The 21,212-nt window shown below is 38.6% G+C and overlaps 3 protein-coding genes across 9 annotated transcripts in view; all 3 read left to right on the top strand.

The window, feature by feature from the left end:
• The first annotated feature begins 1,367 nt into the window (after nt 1-1,367).
• LOC311286463 (tripartite motif-containing protein 16-like) lies at nt 1,368-6,110 on the top strand. Its single transcript, XM_084402688.1, has 6 exons — nt 1,368-2,025; nt 3,461-3,556; nt 3,642-3,875; nt 4,348-4,507; nt 4,934-4,981; nt 5,209-6,110. The coding sequence occupies exons 1-6, from the start codon at nt 1,447-1,449 to the stop codon at nt 5,727-5,729; spliced, it is 1,638 nt and encodes a 545-aa protein (XP_084258814.1). The 5' UTR covers nt 1,368-1,446; the 3' UTR covers nt 5,730-6,110.
• Nucleotides 6,111-7,752: 1,642 nt separating this feature from the next.
• LOC311286573 (uncharacterized protein) lies at nt 7,753-11,605 on the top strand. 6 transcript variants are annotated; one of them, XR_014626584.1, is made up of 6 exons: nt 7,753-8,285; nt 8,837-8,902; nt 9,026-9,106; nt 10,887-10,955; nt 11,119-11,266; nt 11,388-11,605. XR_014626584.1 is itself a non-coding variant. In XM_084402789.1 (5 exons), the coding sequence occupies exons 2-5, from the start codon at nt 9,095-9,097 to the stop codon at nt 11,549-11,551; spliced, it is 393 nt and encodes a 130-aa protein (XP_084258915.1). In that variant the 5' UTR covers nt 7,753-8,902; nt 9,026-9,094; the 3' UTR covers nt 11,552-11,605. The 6 variants fall into 6 exon arrangements, 2 of the variants coding, with proteins under 2 accessions (XP_084258915.1, XP_084258914.1); XR_014626583.1 differs by having other exon boundaries at nt 9,026-10,955; XM_084402789.1 differs by having other exon boundaries at nt 7,753-8,902.
• Nucleotides 11,606-14,001: 2,396 nt separating this feature from the next.
• The window catches only part of LOC311286411 (ATP-dependent translocase ABCB1-like), a 28,963-nt gene continuing 21,752 nt past the window's right edge, over nt 14,002-21,212 (top strand). Inside the window, exons 1-2 of one of the 2 annotated variants that reach the window (XM_084402625.1) lie at nt 14,002-14,043; nt 20,857-20,993. In XM_084402625.1, the coding sequence (XP_084258751.1) occupies nt 20,932-20,993 (62 nt within the window). In that variant the 5' untranslated portion in view covers nt 14,002-14,043; nt 20,857-20,931. The remainder of the gene's footprint in view (nt 14,044-20,856; nt 20,994-21,212) is intronic. The other variant, XM_084402624.1, reaches the window with a different exon arrangement.

Below are 21,212 nucleotides of genomic sequence, written 5' to 3' on the forward strand. Positions count from 1 at the left end.
CTCCTCTCCCTCCTCACACCTGCCTCCATTTTGTTATTTGCAATACTATAATGTTCATTTGCACTGCTGACTGTTATTACAGTAACAACTGTTTACATATGCATCTTGCACTACTACCTTGACTGGAATATGCTCATTTGCACTGCCGACTGTTTATTCACAGTACCGACTGTTATATATACATTGCAATATCGTACCTTAACTGTAATATGCAATTACTTTCCACTGCACTCACTCGGATAGCTTCTGTCCAAACTTTATTTGCACTACTTTAAATCCATTGTTATACTGCTCATTAGCCTAACTTATACATATATCTATTTGTAAAATTCTGTTTATAGTAATAGCCATCTGTATATTATGCTCACATTCTGTTTACAGTAACAGCCATCTGTATATATATTCATAGTACATATCTATCTGTAAAATTCTGTTTATAGTAACAGCCATCTGTATATTATATTCAGTACATATCTAGCTGTAAATTCTGTTCATAGTAATAGTTATCTGTATATTATATTCATAGGACAATCTATCTGTAAATTTTTGTTTATAATAGTATTCAACTCTATATTTATTCAGTACATATCCATGTTCTGCACTTATGGAACCACTGTATATCCTGCACTTGCTGCTATTGCACTTCTGGTTAGACCTAAACTGCATTTCGTTGCCTTGTACCTGTACTTGTGTAATGACAATAAAGTTGAATCTAATCTAATCTAATCTAATCTAATTTTCCAGTTTTCCGTGTTTTCACTGTTATACGGCAGGGGGCGCTATCACACATCTTCTGAAAGAGGACAGAATCTCCTGATCAAAACACAGGCAAACAATCAAGCAGAAACTGCGATAAAAGCATTGCTTATGCATGTTGTAGTCTTTGAAAACAAACACAATTTTCTCAGCTTTTGTTTAAAATGTTGTTTTTATGAAAATTACCCACATTTAAGTTATGCCTAAAACTAGAAGATCTGTTATTTATTTTGATATATTGTATGTTCAGATATTCATTCAACAAAATGTTCTGGGGGCCATGAAAGTTTTGTGAAAATGATTTAAAAATAAATAAATAACGCTGGCAGCTAGGCCTACATGATGTTAGCTAGCATGATCTGTATTATCTTAGAACTGTACACGTTTTGACATATTGACATTACTTTGACACAGTATAGAAACAAGCATTCGTGAGAATCTTTGCTCAATCATTCATGAGCTCGGAACTCGTAATTATGATATTTTCGACTCCACTTGGAGAACACAGTAAACACAGCAGTAAAGTGTGTGTGTGTGAGAACGAGGAAGCTGCCACAGACATGCCTATTTTACACACATCACTCAAACACAGAACCAGGAAACTATTTCAACTCCTCAGTTCAGAGAAACAGAAACTTAAGTGTTGTTGAGCGGTTGTGTGTTTGTGTCTCTCTGTATTCATGCAGTAAAATGGCAGAAGCCAGAATTTCAGTGGATCAGAATGAGTTCACATGTCCAGTGTGTCTGGATCTCCTAAAGGATCCAGTGACCATCCATTGTGGACACAGTTACTGTAAGATCTGTATTACAGGCTGCTGGGATCAGGAGGATGAGAAGAGAGTCTACAGCTGCCCTCAGTGCAGACAGACCTTCAGTCCAAGACCTGCTTTAGCTAAAAACACCATTCTGGCTGAACTGGTGGAGAAACTGAAGAAGACTAAACTTCCTGCTGACTGTTACGCTGGATCTGGAGACGTGGAGTGTGACGTCTGTACTGGAAGAAAATACAAAGCCGTCAAGTCCTGTCTGGTGTGTCAGGAATCTTACTGTCAAACTCATTTAGACCGTCATGAGGAATATCACTCTCGTAAACCACACAAAGTGATTGATGCCACTGGACGACTGCAGGACATGATCTGCCGTAAACATGATAAAGAGCTAGAAATGTTCTGTGTCACTGATCAAGAATGTATTTGTGTGCGGTGTAAAGAGTATGAACATAAAAACCACAAAACTGTATCAACTGGAGCACAGAGGACAGAGAAACAGGTATGAACTGAGAGAGATTGATCACGCAGAAATGAAAGTGTCTTCATTTACTCACTCATTTACTCATGTTGTCCCAAACCGGTTTGACTCACTTTCTTCTGTAGATTGTAAAGATAATATTTTGAAGAATGTCTCATCTATTTTCTTGTCCAGTTTAGTCTCTATACATTGAAAGTCAATGGGGTACAAAAGTTTCAAGCTCCAAAAAGGATAAAAAACATAAAAGTAATCTTAAGCCTAGTGGTTTAAAAAATAAGTGTGATTAATTGTATTAATGTGCACTTGTAGTGTACTTCAAATTAAAAGTATATTTAAAATAAAAACTGTACTTGCAGAAAATATAATATTAATGAAATGAAATGAAATGAAAGGCCACTTAAGTACACTTAAAGAGAGTAAATGTTCATGACGGTTTCACTTTATAAATACAATTTGTAATAATGTCTAATTAAAGGTTTTACTTTAAAGTGCATTTTAATAATATTTAATATTTCAATGTGACTCTCTGTCATGCTTTAAAGAAGTGCACTTATTTTGATGTGTTGATTGACATACCAAAGTACTTGATTATAATTACAACTGTAGTGTGTTATTCAATATATTTAAAGTTAATATATTTTTAATGTACAACTTCATTATTACAGTATATTTTAGTTTATCATAAATGTTTGTCTGTACATATGACAGTACACTTTAACTATATTTTAAAAACAATAGAAGTAATTATGAAATTACATATGAAGAAGTACTTAAAAATTCCAGTTAAGTTCAGCTAATTGCTTTAAATATACATTTAAACTATAATACATGTTCATTTAATGGCAATTAACATGCTATACGTGTCTGTAAACATTACATTCAGTTCACACTTAAGTATATTCTTTTAAAGTATATTATTTACATGTTTTTTTTTTTTTTTGTAAAGGAATGCTGCTTTTAAAAGTACTTTTTTTAAAAGGACCAATTTTGATTTACAAATCAAATCATTGATCAACTCATGTACGCAGAGCACAAATCAAATAAGATGACATCAAAAACATAAAACTTCACTGATGCTTGTGTGATGACTTCATGATGTTTAGTCATGTGATATGCAAGAACCAATGAGATTGTGTCGTCATATTTTATTTGGCCTCTGAAAACAGCTGAGACATTCTTCTAAATATCTTCTGTTGTGTCTTACAATAGACACAATAGTCATACAGTTTTGGAGTGACATGAGGGAGAGTAAATGATGACAGAATTATTCATATAAAACTAGGCACTGATGAAATACTGCTGACATTTCAGTTTCATATTCATTCATAATCTCATTTCAGGAAACTATGAATCAGTGGTTTGAACCTTCAGTATAAACTTGCCATGCTAGATCTTTAACCCTTATTGTGTGACAGTAGTTTTATGTGTCATTCCCTGTTATTGGTTTGTCCTCCAGAAACAGCTGAAGGAGACGCAGATGAAGATCCGTCAGAGAATCCAGCAGAGACAGAAAGATCTTCATCAGCTGAGAGAGGCTGTGGAGTCTCATAAGGTGAGTCTGGAGAAGAAGAGAAGTGTGAGACGTCTCAGTTTGGACTCACTGAACTCACTGTGTGATTGTGATGTGTGTGTAACAGCGCTCTGCACACACAGCAGTGGAGGACAGTGAGAAGATCTTCACTGAGATCATCCGCTCCATTGAGAGAAGCCGCTCTGAGGCGACACAGCGGATCAGAGATCAGGAAAAGACTGCAGTGAGTCGAGCTGAAGGACGACTGGAGCGACTGGAGCAGGAGATCAATGATCTGAGGAGGAGAGACGCTGAGCTGGAGCAGCTTTCACACACACACCATCACATCCAGTTCCTGCAGGTAACAGAGATCTAGAAGAACTGGATCATAGTGGACTTGAGCAAGAGACTCACAGAGAAACATTTCATGAGAGCAGAATGAGACTAACTTAAGCAGGGCAAAAAAATACTCTAAAGCTCAGCTATTTGCATTTAATAAAAACATTATCTATACCACATTCATTTAACTGCAAATAACATGCAATTAAGTTTCTGAAAACATTACAGCCAATCTGTACTTATATATTTTTAAGGTATATTATTTCAGTTACAAGTACTGTTCTTTCTTTTTCACAAGGAGTGTAAGTGTGAAATACTAGAGTTTGTAGCGTTAAATGATGAATATGAGAAGAATGTGCTGATTGTGTGAAAGTGCTGGATTGAAGCGAGTCACTGAAGAGAAGTGAAGTCAACAAGAGCCGCTCAGATCTGATATAGTGCAGGTTATTGGCTGAAGTGTGGAGATGATGAGTTTTGATTTCTGTTTTCTGTAGAGTTTCCAGTCTCTCTCAGCACCTCCTGAATCTACAGACGAACCCGACGTTTCCTTCAGTTCTCTCTCCTCTTTTGATGGCGTGAGAGAATCTGTCCGTCAGCTGAGAGACAAACTGGAGGATTTCGGCGAAGAGGAGCTCAAGAAGATCTCTGATAGAGGTAAAGTCCTGCGCCTCGTTTATACAGACGTGTGGAGAATGATCCGAAATGTGAACGTACAACAGTTTCTGAAATGTTCCTATGATTTATAAAACATCCATTCACACAAATAATTGTCCTAAACGCATCCCACTTTATAAATCACATTTCATCTTTAATTCAAGTGCATCAACTCTACAGAACAGCCACAAACATCCCTTGATGGTTTAGAAGTAATAAATACTTATGTATATATTGAAATTGAAATCCATTGAAATTTAGGATTGAATCCGATACGTGTGTTTTATATATGAGGCATCTGGAGATTCTTCTGTTCTCAGAAATGAGTCCTGCATCATCTAATATCAGATTAGAAACGTCTTAGAAATGGATGTATTTTATCTTGTCATTTCTCTTCACACTGTTCATGTCTGTTTATTTCCACAGTCACATTCACCAACATGAATCCCAAGACCAGGAACGACTTCCTACAATGTAAGTCACTGAGAAACAAGCAGAAAAACTCACTGAATGTGTTCATGTTCTTCCTGTAGAAGGAGAAATAAACATGATAGAAGAGTTTTATAATTGATCATGTAAATGATGATTTGCACAGGATATCTGATCAGCTGTACTGAGACACTGATGATACATTGTTCAGATACATTAAAAGATCAGACAGATTCATAATTCCTGATTCTGATGTGTTTTCTCTCCATCAGATTCCCATCAGCTGACTCTGGATCTGAACACAGTGAATGAACACCTCAGTCTGTCTGAGAGGAACAGAGTGATTACTGACACTGACACAGAGCAGCCGTATCCTGATCATCCAGACAGATTTATTTATTGGTCTCAGGTGTTGTGTAGAGAGAGTGTGTGTGGACGCTGTTACTGGGAGATTGAGTGCAGTGGTGAATATGTGCATATATCAGTGTCATATAAGAGCATCAGCAGGAAGGGATCGGGTTATGAGTGTGGATTTGGACATAATGATCAGTCCTGGAGTTTGATCTGCTCTTCCTCCAGTTACTCTTTCTGGCACAATAACATAAAGACTGTTCTCCCTGTAAAGCCCATCAGCAGAAGAATAGGAGTGTATGTGGATCACAGTGCAGGAACTCTGTCCTTCTACAGCGTCTCTGACACAATGAGCCTCATCCACACAGTCCAGACCACATTCACTCAGACGCTCTATCCTGGGTTTACTGTTTGTTTTGGATCATCAGTGAAACTGTGTTGATGTTTCAGAATAGACTGTAGAGAGATTTTACCCATAATACTTTGAGCTGATAAATCAGTAACAGTGAGATGTTTCAGAGACTCTTATTTTCTCTTACATTTTCACATGATTTTTGGAAACTTCAAAATGTGAGTAAACAAGATGCAACAATGTTCGTTCTAATGTTAACAAATTCACAAGATTTTGTTGCTCTTAAGATTTATATTATCCAAGTATCCAGAATATAATTCTACTAAAACAACTTGTCTTTTCTATGAAGTAATGATACAAGCTCAGAGACATTTATAATCTTTTGATGTTTTTGATGTACAGTACACAGTACTGACTTGGTGCTCTGGATACTTACATTTCCCCTGTAGTAAAAATCAAGCTTTTAATGTTGGTTATATGTCTATGTGGTGTTTTTAATAAGACAAACCATGTGCAAATTCATAAGTCGACACCATTGCTGAGTATCTTGTAACCAATCAGATCAGCGTGTGATCGTCGACCAGTGGATCTCTGAGCTGGTGTGAGTGAGTGCACAGTGCAGGCGGGGCTCATTTGCATATTTATAGAACCATGTATACTAAATGAGATTCAAGGAAAAAGCGTTTAAATGTGTCAATTTGGTGATCAAAGGTGAGTTTTAAGGGATAAAATGATTGACTACAGGAGGACTTTAACTCTTTTCAGACAGATTACTATGTGATAATGCAGCTGTTTTATTCACACATTCATCAAATCAAGTCAAGTCACCTTTATTTATATAGTGCTTTTTACGATACAGATTGTTTCAAAGCAGCAGTGATAATATTATATTATAATTATAATAAAATACTTTATACTTTATTGTCCCATTCCTGGGAAATTTGTCTTGGACAGCATGACACGGCCAGTACACAACTTCGATCACACACAACACAGTACATACAATAACATGCAATAATAAAAGAATAGCAACTTTTCAATTAATTTTTGAAAAACTAGCAGCATCCTACATCAATTTTGAAGAAAATCTCTATTTAACCACAGTTGGAACAAAAGAGTTTTTATAACGATTGGACTTGCACATCAAGACCCTAAATCGTCTCCCCGATGGTAACAAATTAAAGTACATATGTAAAACGTGTGTCATCAGAGACAATTTTTTTTCGCTTGCCTTAAAATAGATACCTCATACAGCTCTTGTATGGTTCGTTTTTCCTCCCACCCTATAATTTTTTGAGCTGTATGCACCAATCGTGCTAGTTTTGGATTAGAATACATATCTAATTACGCTCTCAAAAACAGACTGATAAAACAAAAACAAAATCCTCTGGTTCACTCCAAACATTTTTAACCTTCGCAGAAAGTATAGCCTCTGCTGCATTCTAAAACAGAGTATCGATGTGGGAAGACCAGCATATTGGTTGTCCATATAAACTCCCAAGTATTTATGAAGAAACCTGTTCAATGATATTACCATGTATAATAATGCAACAAAGTTTGTTTTGGCTGGACAGAACCCAATACACATTCATAAACATATGAATATGAATATACGCCAGGCCATAAATCCACAATAAATCTATGCATGGGTGTTTGCTTTGGTGTTGCCACTCTTTGCAAGATGTTTAAAAAACACAAACATAAAAGTTAATGTGTGTGTGTATAGTACAAACTTTAATTGTGATTAATCAATTTGACAGCACTAAACAAAATTAATAAAATTATAATAAAAAATGTTAAATTAAGTACAGACACATTTGATCAAAATAATAATTTTTTATTAAAATAATTCAGCACATTTATATTCTTAATTTTCCACAGTATTAATTAGGACTTTATTGAAACTATACTTGTATATTTTATACTGTGTGTGTGTGTGTGTGTGTGTGTGTGTGTGTGTGTGTGTGTGTGTGTGTGTGTGTGTGTGTGTGTGTGTGTGTGTGTGTGTGTGTGTGAACGAGGAAGCTGCTTTACAGACACGCCTATTTTACACACGTCACTCAAACACAGAACCAGGAAACTATTTCAACTCCTCAGTTCAGAGAAACAGAAACTGGAGTGTTGTTGAGCTGTTGTGTGTTTGTGTCTCTCTGTATTCATGCAGTAAAATGGCAGAAGCCAGAATTTCAGTGGATCAGAATGAGTTCACGTGTTCAGTGTGTCTGGATCTCCTGAAGGAACCAGTGGCTATTCCCTGTGGACACAGTTACTGTAAGATCTGTATTACAGGCTGCTGGGATCAGGAGGATGAGAACAGAGTCTACAGCTGCCCTCAGTGCAGACAGACCTTCAGTCCAAGACCTGCTTTAGCTAAAAACACCATTCTGGCTGAACTGGTGGAGAAACTGAAGAAGACTAAACTTCCTGCTGACTGTTACGCTGGATCTGGAGACGTGGAGTGTGACGTCTGTACTGGAAGAAAATACAAAGCCGTCAAGTCCTGTCTGGTGTGTCAGGAATCTTACCGTCAAACTCATTTAGACCGTCATGAGCAGTGGTTAAAGTGGGATTTGGCAGGTGGAGGAACCCTCAAATTGTGTGTAGGTGCAACAGGGAAGAATGACTCATCGTGGGACAACATATTGAGTAATAATTTTGAGATATTTTTATGGTTTTATTTTTATCTACACTGATATGATGACGATATAAAAATATATCACACTGTGCAAGTGGTTTTTGGATATTTTATTACAAAAATCCTACATATTGTGCCTTTAAGGAGAACCATTGAAAGGTCAAGCAAACCTACTGAGGGGTACCAAAAGGGGTCTGGTTGACTCTTTCATCGATTCACTGAAAAAGATCTGATGAATGACAAAAAAATGTGCTTGATGCAGTAAAACCAAAGGCCAAATGCTTTTGGTGACTGTTTGTAACACATATTTTGCTCCTCTGTCGAACCTTCCCTGCATGATTTTTTGTTCCTACTCAAACTGCAAAAATATCTTACAGTAACTAGTTAACTGAAGCTCCAGTCTCCTTTGCTTCTGCTGCCATCGTAACAATACCAGACAATTTTTTCTTGGCGTACTGTTATGCCTAAAACCGCTAACCAACTTTTCTTATTATAACGTGCATGTACTGTAAAAGTTCACTCCCTCTCTACTACGCCCTCCACAACCCTTTTGTCTTGTTAGGTCCAGCACAGGCCTGCTCCTCCAACTAAACCTCTTCTACCTGATCCTGTCTCTAAACCCGCTCAGGTAAATCTCATCATGCTCACCAAGCTTGTGAGGAATAGAGACGTATAGAGCTGATCTGGTGGATGTAGCGGTGTGTTATAAATACAAACCATTACTGTTTTATTGCTCTTTCTGGTTCTTCAGTTGGCAGGGCATTGGCCTGCCCCTCCCACCAAACCCCTCCCTCCTGACCCTGCCCCCTCAGAGAGCAAGATGCAGTGCAAGGTAGAGGGAGCACTTGCTGCTGTAGCTGCCATGTTTAAATGTCTGTCATTTTGTCTTGACCCAAAGTGTCTACCTTTAGAAACTCACTCCATGTTCCTAGTCGTGGTCCAAGTCTTTGTGTGGTTTTGCATGTGGAGTTGTGCTTGTGTCCCTGTCATTTGGGTTTAACAGTGAGATGTTGGTGTTTTGTGCATGTGGATGGGCTGATGGTTCCTCTGGAGTAAATGGAGTGTGTAGAGATCAGACTGAGGGAGAGCATGTAATCTGGAATATTTTCAACAATCACCAAGAAAAAGTTTCATCAACATCTAATTCATCAGAACATACAATCCTAGTACTATTTCTAGTAATAAAATTGAGTTCAGTTGACTTGAATGCTAATGCTTAATATCTTTAGAATAATTATACAAATATAATTTTTTTCCACATTTTTCTCACAACCACAATAGACAGTATCACAATAGACACAATTTACTGTATGTGATACATTAATATTAATTTGTAATTCATCCTGTTAAATATTGCTCCTGTAGAGTTATTATCTCACCAATACTAGTTATGATGATAATCCACCAACACTAGAAGCAATGACTTCTTGTAGTTATTTACTCATTTTCCGTAGAATAGATACACATACACGATACCAGCTGCGCTTTCTCGCTCTCTCATCTCTCTCATCTCTCTCATCTCTCCGACAGTGAGTTGACACAAAAACCCGCATCCCTTTAATCACTCGTTTCCTTTGTTCCGGGTGAATATTGTTGGTGCCCAGCATTGTTGTGCGTATTACGCATAATTTTGCTCATTCCGGCAGCAAAATCACCCAAAGTGCGCGCACATAAAGCCGCCTCTCAGTACTAAATTGAGTCCTTTTGCGCTGCTTATTGCGCTTAAACAGTCAAATACACACAAACTAATTTCAAAATGCTGGTCAAGTATTCACATAAACAGTCATTTATGTTTTAAGTGAATATCGTTGCATCAGGTCTTAAAGTGACAGCAGCCTAATTAACCTGCTGCCAAATTATGAGATGATAATATAAAAAAATCGATATGGTTTTCTCTATAGTTAATATCTATAGTTTTTCCCCATTGTATCACTGTCAAAATTGTGGCCAGTTAAAATTCTTAGTGGCTAGTATCTTTGAGAAAAAAGTTAATGTCAGTCCCTGCACTGTAAAAAAAATAAAAAAAATAAAAGATCAATAAGTTATGACAACATAAGCTTTTTACATTGCTTTAACTCATCAAAATAAGTTAAGCAATTTTCTACTTTTTTACAAGATTCAACTAATTTTTTAAAGTCAGTTTAATGTAATTTAAGTTGAAATGACTTAAACATTCAAGTTGATTGTACTTCAAAATTTAAGACAGCAACTTTTTTTTTTTTTTTTACAGCGTGTACATTATGCAGAAATACCTACAGTACTAAGCATTGTGTACTAGCATTATGTAAGAATAGGTAATGGTGGCAAAACATCATAGTGCTGTAAAGAGGTCTTTCCCTCCCCCCATCAAAATGAATGAGTTTGTATAGTCTCTCTGCAAGGTGAAAACTGAAATATTTGAGCAGCATCTTGCTGGAATAAATCAGAGGAATCAGTTGTGCAGTGCATGGCCTGTGATTCAGTCCTGTCTCAGATAAATTATTCTTGCGATCAAGGGGAAATCATGATGGAATAGTTTGATTCCCAATGATTTGAAAAACTGTACAAAAGTTAGTCTCACTGAGCACCTGCTTTTCTCTGTCACATGGCTGCATCTGCGATTGTACCTCTAGCCCACAGGAACACGACCGGCTGCACCAAGCAAGCCCCTCCCTCCTGACCCTGTCCTCTCTACACAACAGGTATCACCACAGGCGTGTAAAGTGTAGCCCTCTATTAACAACACTAATGTGCTCTTGTATCTAATTATCTCAGAGCAGTGCTATTTTGAACTATAATAAATTGCAAATTTAACCTATAAGACAAAAGTCCATACTGACTCTGTATCACCTCGTCCTGTTTCAGAACCCTGTTCCTCCCAAAGCTCCGGTTCCTAAGAAACCACTGCCTGTGGATCCTTCACCCCACCCTCCCCACTGCTGGGACATTCAGGATCTGCTGCATCTTCATCAATTTACTCGTGTAACCCTGTGTCCGCTGCTGCTCCTGTTAGGTGAGAGGACTTCATGCTTTTTTCATTTTCATGCAAATGAATAAAATTCAACAGGCAATGGAGTAAAACATTGTCTTTGGGAAAAAGTGTAATCTGATAAAAGTCTTATTTATATGTACAGACCTGCTCCTCATCCACCTTTACGGAGACAGCAGTAGTACCACGGGAAACCCCATGCTCCTCACCCAGTATAGTCAGGACAGAAACACTGGCCTGGCTGCAAATTTCTGGACTGCAATTCTGGACTTTTTTTCTGAGTATTTTGTCTGGTTTTCCCAAAAATAATATCTGAGTTTCTATAAAAAGAGATATATTTGAGAATAAAAATGGCATAAATATTAAGATTATATATATATATATATATATATATATATATATATATATATATATATACATTTAAATATAAATAATTTTGTTATATTTAATTAATAGGGTAATAAAAACGCTAAAACGACTTTTACTTGGAAACAAGACAAAAACACTGATTAAGAACAAGATTTAGGACACTAGGTGACGTAGATTTGCACAATTCTATTTGCACTGACCATGAGTGAGGAGTTGCTTCTGCAGGGTGAACATTAACATCTGTACAGACCTCTGCTGCTCTGCATCTGGATCAGAACTTCATCTCCGCACTCATTATGAGGCTCATTGGGCCATTGGAGGAATTACAGACTCCAATGAAGGTGAAAGGATTTTATAACTCTGAAGACAAAAAAACAAGTGGATATACTGTACATTCCTTTTGTGATTCAGATTCAATGCATGGAAATAGGATTTGACGAGATGATGCCTTGAGGAAGGAATCCTGATTTCTTTCTCTGAGATGCTGTATGCATGCTTGATTTGCCTGCCTAGAAGATCTGATCTTTTCCTACAGAATCTCTTCAGTGCCTAATTAATTTGCCACACATTTCATCAAGGATGGTTCTAATACACTAACACCAAAACTGAAATTTAGAACTCTTCATTTTTATTTAGAGCTGAAAACTCTGGTGTATTACATTCCGTTTAACATCAGCTGGTCTCAGTACAGACATCAGCATTGGACACAAACACACATATGGTCTCTGTAAAGTCTTTATATATATAAATAGAATGTCTTATATATCGATATCAAGACAACTCAGATTGCAAATTTTGACCGTAAATGCTGCTGCAGGGACAAAGCTGGCTGATTGGAAGATGAAGATCACCTTTTCGATCAAAGCACTGAAGAAGGTGTATGAAGATATTTAAGTGTATTTTGAAATATGCAGTATTTTTAATGCAATAAACATGGGATCTATTTTTACAGTTGAATGCCGATTTGATTGTCTTAATTCCCGTATTTATCCAGAACTGTCATCCTTTATTTATGCCGCTTCATCACAGAGGTTATGACCATATGAACATTTGTTAACTACCAAGATGTAAAATAACAAAAATGTGACAGCACATCCTTTTATGGTGTTGCTTTTATGGTGGTGAGTGTGGGCCATATAAAGTTAATTATTGTGATGATAATGTGTTGATGCTCCTCGGTGTGTTTAGGGTCATTATGAATTTAATTTTGAAAAGAAAATTTTTAAGAAAGAATTAAGTTTTGTAAAAAAAAAAAAAAAAAAAAAAAAAAGTTTAAATTAATATTATGCTAAAAAACATCTATATCAATATGCCATTTGGTAGTAAGACAAGTTTTGTGTTGTGACGACAACCTGATATGGTAAAAAACATCAAACCTGGACAATAATCATGACAAGATATGTTTAGTAATATCACCTTTGCCACTATTGAGTTTTATTGCATGTTATGTAACTGGAACACGTGGTACTATATTCACACATACAACTTGCATAAACTTCCTTGTATCTGACCAAAAAAGGGATTTGAAATTACCACTCTAACCACGCAAAATAGTTTTTAGTTTGTATTTTCGTTTTTATTTTCTTTTATTTTTTACTTTGAGTGACCAAAGTGAACCCATGATCCATCTCAGCAATAACCAGAAAGCCATCTTCATATCATTTATTTCAAAAACAGTATACAAATAATGGCTTGAAAATGTAAATAATAATAAAATAAAAAAACAGAAAATGTTTTTTTTGTTTGTTTTTTTTTCAATAAATGGACAGGGAAGGGAGGTGAAATTGTTTAATTACTAAATTTTTAATCAAATTTATAAAATTAAATGAATTTTGTGTAATGAGGAAATCCATTTGGTAACAAGATTTTGGGACACAAATGTTTTTGTCATTCAAATAAGTTAATAATAACATATTTTTTTCTAAATTATATATTTATTATTCATTAGATATCAATTAGGCTATATCACGACACATCAATATAATGACGACTTTAATTGTTGGATACAATTTGAGAAGGTCAGACCTCTGACGTGGGACAGGCCAAAATCCCTATATGGGAGGGGGTAATACAGACATGAAATTTGTTTAAAACTAGCTACTGTTGATGCTAGGGTAATTTTATATTATATTTTAGTTTATAAAACAAATATATCTCACAACAACAACAAAAATGTGCTTGTAATACTAAAAACGTAATTGGAGACCGGCTACGTATGGAGAACGTGACAAATTCTGAAGATAATCTCATTCGTCAATCTTAATGGCCTTTCAATCATTAAAGCATGTTAGGGAGGACATCCATGAGACATGGAGGTTGTAAATGATGTAATACGCAGTAACATAATAAACTCAAGGCTGTATAAACGCAGGTCCTCTCTGCGCTCTCGCGCCTCAGCAGAGCACCAGTGGTGGGACGACAGCGTCTGAGTGGTATGTATCTTTCATTATGCTCATCATATCCTCAAATTTACCATAGTAACTGTCGTTTTCGGACAAAATGGTAGTCACGACTACCGTTATTTTAAACTAGCCTACCTGTGGTGACTCGGTATTAGCTGCCACTGTCATAAAAAAGATTCAACAAAAATGACAAACAGTTTGAAAGCTTCCAATGTGAATAACGTATAACCTACTATCGCAATAAGATTACAAATCAATTTTATGATTTTACCTATGATATTTGAGACATTCTGATAATCACTTTTTTAAGGGTCGTAAACGTTATTTAAAGCGACAGCATTTAAAGCAACATGAGTAATTTCTAGGCTCGTCAATGCTCCCTGTTGTACGTCCCAGGAATTACTCAGCGACAGCCACATGTGAACGCAATGATTTTTATTAACAGAGATCTAGTTGCCAACACTACATATCCAGTAATCGAACAGCTCACATGTATATTCTTAGTACATGCGCACTGAGCGGAAGGACGTTCTTAAAGAGCCCAACACTTTTAAAGTAACATCAGAGCAGATCCTGACCTCCCAGGGGCCCTAAGCAAGGGGCCCTCCTACCTGACCCATGAGCCATGTAAACCATTTGCCATTGCCACACAGTCACACCTGATACCTCAGTGCTCCCACTCCTTTAACTAGTACTAATGGAAATGTAATTCCTGATATCAGAAAAAGACATTGTTCCTAGAAAAAGTACATTCTTAATATCAATAATTCACATTTTAAATAGTACAAATTGAATTATTGATATAAAAAATGCATCCTGTGAATGATTAAAAGCTAAAATGGCTTGTCATAGCACGTCACTGTGTTTTAAATGAAGCAATACTCGATACTTGATGGTTATTATTTACTGAGGGATGTGCATCCATATTGACCAGTATGTCCAGTCAATTTTAAATTGCAATATAGCCTAGCCTATAAATCAATAGTCAATGTCAATGCATTGCTTTCCATCTTGCTTTATTGCATAGTTGTAACTAAACTGACTTGGAGACAAGATAATCATTGTCTTGTTTTAAAAGTATGTGCGCCTATAATGAGTAGTGCCATCACGCTCATATTGCACTGGTCCCCACAGATGTTTCACTGGAAAGAGCGCGTTTCATTTCGTGCACGTGCATTAATGCATGTTAACGTGCGACACGGTTGTCTTTTCCGAGCTGCAGTTTATAAACAAACACCGTTGCCCTTTGTCGTTTATCAAACGTAATAAATAGTTATATTTCACTCTCACTTTTTTTTTTTTTGTCAGGCACAAAGTCACAGAACACAGGCACAGCCCTGGAAGTGGCCGGCATTAGCAAGCAAGACACAGAAAGACAGAAAGATGCATTGCACTGCCCATCTAACGTTAGGTTAGCAAGACAGAAGGACTAGAGAGAAATGCACATCAACTTAACTTTACTGTTCTTTGCTGACATCAAACTTGGAGAGGAGAGAACACAAGTCTGCCTGATTGCTGTTGCCGCAATTCACTCTCATGGTGTTTTTTTCTCTCTTTTCGTGACCAGAAGGATAGTTCTGCTTAATTTTCTCATCGATGTTGTAAACTTTGATTGACGCGCTATGACCTGGCTTTGACACGAGAGGGAGGCGGGGCCTTGAGTAATTTGCGGGGCCCTACGCAACTTGCGTAGTGTGCGTATAGGTACCTGAGTAACATGTTAGAATATACAAATTATATTGTACTTCTGTACAGATAATTTATCACAATGATCTACATCCCCTTCCTTTAGATGAAACTATCAATCATAGAAAGAGAGTAAACATACTTAACAATGATCAGTTCTGGGGTATGACATTAACTTGATCATCAACCAATAACATGAATGACTTCCATTATAACAATGTGTCCATTGCAGTGAACAACTGAACAATAACAGATGCAAATCACAAGATGATCTCTATATGCATGAAGAAAATGCATCATTAAGAATGATGCTGACAATATGGAAATTACCATAATCAATGCATTTATCCGGCATTCAGAATAAGAACCAGAGTGTCACTTAATCTCCCATTACTGGAACTCATTGTTGGTACCTTGGATTCGGCTTGAAAATACGACATGAACGTGTTTTGTAAGGTACATTACTGACCTTAGTGGGAGACTGTACTGTGCTTTGTCAAGTCAGTAGGTGTGGATTCTGGTTGTGAAAGGTGTATTTGTGTTGAGTGTGGTGTATGGTCCAGAGCAAAGTCCTCTGTATGTGTAGTGGTGCTTTGAGAGTCAACGTTCTCTGGGGTGAGCCGTGATGGAGGGGGATCTGCAACAGGAAGGATATGGTGTTGGTTGCGTTGCATTGGATGGTGTATGAGCGAGGCTCCTTATTCACCTCTTTTACCGTTCCAAGGCACTCATATCCTTTCGCCGTTTGCATTCTGACAACTTGTCCCTCTACCAATGGCTGCAGTGGATGACTTAATGTATCAAAGTATCGCTTTTGGGTCATCCTCTTAGTAAGAAGCTGTGCAGTGACTTGCTGGGTATGGTTCCAACAGTCTAGAATTAACAGGAATGGCTGACCGTGTCTGTCGTGACAACAGGCGTTGTACAGGGGAACCCAACGTCGAGTCACAGGGAATGTTTCTCAGATTCAGGAAGTTAAGGAACACATCCGTGCCATCTCTGTGGGATTTCTCCATCAACTGTTTTGCGCTGCGAACCGCTCTTTCTGCCAGGCCATTCGACTGTGGGAACTCTGGACTACTGGTGACATAAATGAAGTCCCACTGTTTGGCGAAGTCTCTGAATTGCTGACACGTGTAGGCCTACTGTCTAGCATTATCAGAAATGAGTGTATGAGGAATGCCTCTTTAGTTTCATGATTACAGCTGACGACGTTATGTTACGAAGAAGGTCAATCTCATACCAACCCGAGTATGAGTCCACAAGCACCAGATAATTTTGTCCATGCCACTCGAACATATCTGTTGCCACAGTAGACCAAGGCAGGTCTGGAACTGGGTATGGTCTTAGTGGTTCTTTTTGTTGGTGTGGCTTAGTGCTGTTGCAGACTGAGTATGAGAGGAGTTAAGCTGTGATGTCAGCCATCATCGTTGGCCAGAAAATGATACCTCTTGCTCTGTGTTTGGTAGCGTCTAGCCCAGGGTGGCCTCTGTGGACTATGCCGATATATTCTCTTTGCAATGAACGAGGAATGACTGTTTTGTGGCCTTTCATCACTTTTCCATTTTCCACAGCCAGCTCATCTCTGTAGGGAAAGTATGAACGCACAGTGGGCCACACGCTATGTTCTTTAATTGGCCAACCTCGTTGAATCACTGTGCTGAGATCCTGTAACACCTCATCCTCCGCCGTATGCTTTCTAAGTTCCTCCAGTCTAGCAGTGGAAATGTAATTGATAGACATGACCTCAAATGTGTCGTTTTCAGTGTCTGGAAGGACTTCTGTGTTTGGAGCTCGAGATAGGGTGTCTGCAAGGTACATGAGCTTACCCTTCTTGTACACCAGAGTGATGTCATAGCACTGGAACTTGAGCATCATCCTTGTAACGAGGTATGTTGTTACGGGAAGAAGGAGGCGGGAACCGGCGAACATTGAAAGACTTTTAATGAAAAAATAAACCAAATACAAAATGAAAGTAAAAGCCAGCAGCCCCTCACGGACGACTGCTGGCCACACAAAACAAAAACAAAACATCAACTAAAACACAGGCCTGTTCCTCTCTCGCTCTTCACTGTCGTCGCTCCTCCTTTATGCTTCCGCTCCTCAGCAATCACGCCACCGGCCTCGTGCCACCCTCTCACGGCCCTCGGCCTCGTCCTGCTCGCCACAATCCTCTGTAGTCGTGCAGGAGCTGTGTCCATCTCAACGAGTGTAGGTTTCCCATACACATAGTCCCTGAACTTAGTGCAGGCAAATACGACGGCTAGCAGCTCCTTTCCGATCTGCGCATAAGTGTCCAACTCTGTGTCTGTGAGTGTGCGAGACGCATACGCAACTGGTTTGCCCTCCTGCATACAGCACCAAGCCCGAAGCATGAGGCATCGCATGTTAGCGTAACTGGCCTCTTTACGTCATAGTATGATAAGACAGGTGGAGTGGACAAACACGACTTGAGGGTGTCAAATGCTGTCAAGTGCCCAGATAATTTGCCATTCCGAGGAAACGCTGTAATGCAGGGACATCCTTTGGGGCTGACATCTCAGAGATTGCTTTTGTTTTGGAAGGATCTGCTTTTAGGCCTTCACTCGATATGGCCCACATAGCTGACTTGGACCAGTCGAAATTTGCATTCGACAGGGTTTAGCTTGAGCTTGATCTCACGTGCTCTGTTCAACACCCTTTTCAGATTGATGTCATGTTCAGCAGGGTTGCGACCTCCGATGATGATGTCTTCAACAATAATTGCACAGGGGTACCCTGAAAACAACTGCTCCATTGAGCGCTGGAACACCTCGCTTGCAGAATTTATGCCGAAGGGCATACGAAGAAATCTATAGCGCCCAAATGGAGTGCTGAATGTGGTCATCATGGAGGACTTGTGGACTAGGCGAACCTGCCAGAAAGAGTTCTTTGCGTCTAGCACCGAAAATACGGTTGCTCCTGACATCTGGGACGCTACTTCCTCTACGCTGCGCATAGGGTGATGGGGTCTTTTTAAAGCCATGTTAACATCTTTTGGGTTAATACACAGCCTGATTTCTTGGATGTCCTTTTTGTGTGTAACCACCATGGAGGAAACCCAATCCGCCGGCTCTGAGACTGCCGTTATGACGCCAAGGCTCTGCATGCGGTCCAGCTCCGCTTTGACACGGCTTTGCATTGCCAGAGGAATGCGATGAGCGGAGCGAACTACTGGCTGCACGCTGGGGTCCACTGTCATACTGTAGAATAAGTAATTGGAAGTTCTCCGAGCTTGTCAGTAAATAAGTCTTTGTACTCTGTTAGAATGTCTCCGGTGCTGCCCTCCATACTAACATGATGCACATCCGGGCTGATTGTAATGATCGCCATGTCGAGGCATGCACGAAATCCTAACAGCGGTTGGACATCTTGATCCACCAAGAAGAATGAAAGTGAGTGATTTTGCCCATTTTAAGCCACACTGCAATGAGACCAAGCCTTTCGTTTCAATTTTACCTCCACCATAAGTTACAAGGTTAGGTGTCTTTGATTGCTTCGCTGGCCGTTCGTTGTTGGCAATTTGTTCGAAAGTCTTTTGTGACATTACATTACATTTTGCTCCAGTGTCAACTTTCATCTCAATTGGAGTTTTGTTTATGTGTACAGTGACAAATCCCTCCTCCAACACTGGCATGTAAGGGTTAACAACGTTAACACACTTGTCAAATTCAATGCCATCAAAGTGTCATCATGGTCAGGGGGATTGTCTACTTCGAGTTCATGTACCGCTTTCCTGTGGTCAAATTTCTTCTGACCGAACTGACTACGTGCTTTGCAACATTTCTTGTTATGAGTAATGAGCAGTTATGACATTGTTGTCCGAAAGCTGGGCATTTCTCTTTCTTTACTGCATGATTATTTCCACAATTTCTGCAATTGGTTATGGTTGGTGAATCATGTTGTTCGGTTCTTTGTTTATGTTTTGTGTGTTGGCGCCACCTGCTGGAAAATGGCTGTATTGCATCCACCTTAGTTGCAGTCTGAGGTATAGCCAACGTTTTGTTATTCTCCTCTGTCGTTTCATGTATACAACAAATTGAGGTTGCTTTGATCAGAGTTAAATCGCTGTCTCTTAACAGTACTTTCCTTAAGCTTTCATTGCTGATGCCACATACTATCCGATCACAGATCAGCTCATCTGTCAATTCTCCAAAATGACAACTTTTAGCTTTAATCCTGAGATCACTGATGAAAGCCTCAATAGTCTCACCTTGTTTCTGATTTCTAGAGTGAAACTTGTGCCTCTCCATTGTTTTATTTTGTTGTGGGTTGCATATTTCACGAAATTTCCTCTTCAGGCACTCCGGATCTTCTCTGGATTCCGCGGGAGTCAAGATCGCACCGTCCTTGCCTGGTGCACGCACCTCCGCTGCATAGACAAATGAGCGCTCCCGTTCAATGGCTTCCGGCCCTGCGAAATTGAGGAGGATGTACGCCCTTGTCTTGGCAGGCTTATCATAGTGCGCTGCGGCGATGAAAATGTCATACTCTTGCTCGAAGATTCGCCAGTTGACTTCTAAAACAGTCCGCCATTGTCACTCACTGCGTGGTCTTAAGAAAACAGTTTTCTACACAATTGGTTCACTCACAGGCGAAAAGTCTGTGCCGTCTTCTGACACCATGTTGTACGTCCCAGGAATTACTCAGCGACAGCCACATGTGAACGCAATGATTTTTATTAATAGAGCTCTAGTTGTCAACACTACATATCCAGTAATCGAACAGCTCACATGTATATTCTTAGTACATGCGCACTGAGGGGGAAGGGCACTTTTAAAAGGAGCCCAACACTTTTAAAGTAACATGTTAGAATATACAAATTATATTGTACTTCTGTACAGATCATTTATCACAATGATCTACACTCCCCAACTTTGAATGTTTAAAAGCGCGCGTATTTCAGTGTGGGACGGACAAAATTTAGAATTTCAGTTCTCTAACCCCTTAGGCAATTATAACGCCTTGAAGTTAAAATTTAAGCGAAATGTTTGTGTAATGCTGTTGATGGGATAGGAGGGAATCATCTGTGTATGCTACCAGGTTTAATATGTATTCAGTCTGTCAACTCAAAATGCTACAGAGTTTTTATTGCCTGTAATTGCACAGTGTGTTATAGTGTGTTTTTATATAACACAGCACAAAACCACCTGCCCCATCCAGACCATTCACTTAAGATTATCACTTACCCGGACTATCAACATCGGAGATAAAATGGGCAAGAAGTCCAATCTGAAACTGTCAAATGGCAAGAAGGAGGAAAATGGAGATGGAAGGTAAATGTTTTTTGTGATAATAAAGGTTACGTTGATGTTTTGTTGATGTTTCAACAGCCATTTTTTCTTACAAATACATTTGTTTGAGCTGTAATCGTGGTTTATGGCTCATGTCCTGGCGTAGTAACGTTATATCTTCTCACGTAAGAGGTAGGCTAGATCATTTATGTAGTCAAAAAAGTTAACTATGTAACTGTAAAAAAAAAAAAGAAAAAAAAA

The sequence above is a fragment of the Rutilus rutilus genome, assembly GCF_951802725.1.
Source record: "Rutilus rutilus genome assembly, chromosome: 1".
NCBI classification, from domain to species: domain Eukaryota; kingdom Metazoa; phylum Chordata; class Actinopteri; order Cypriniformes; family Leuciscidae; genus Rutilus; species Rutilus rutilus.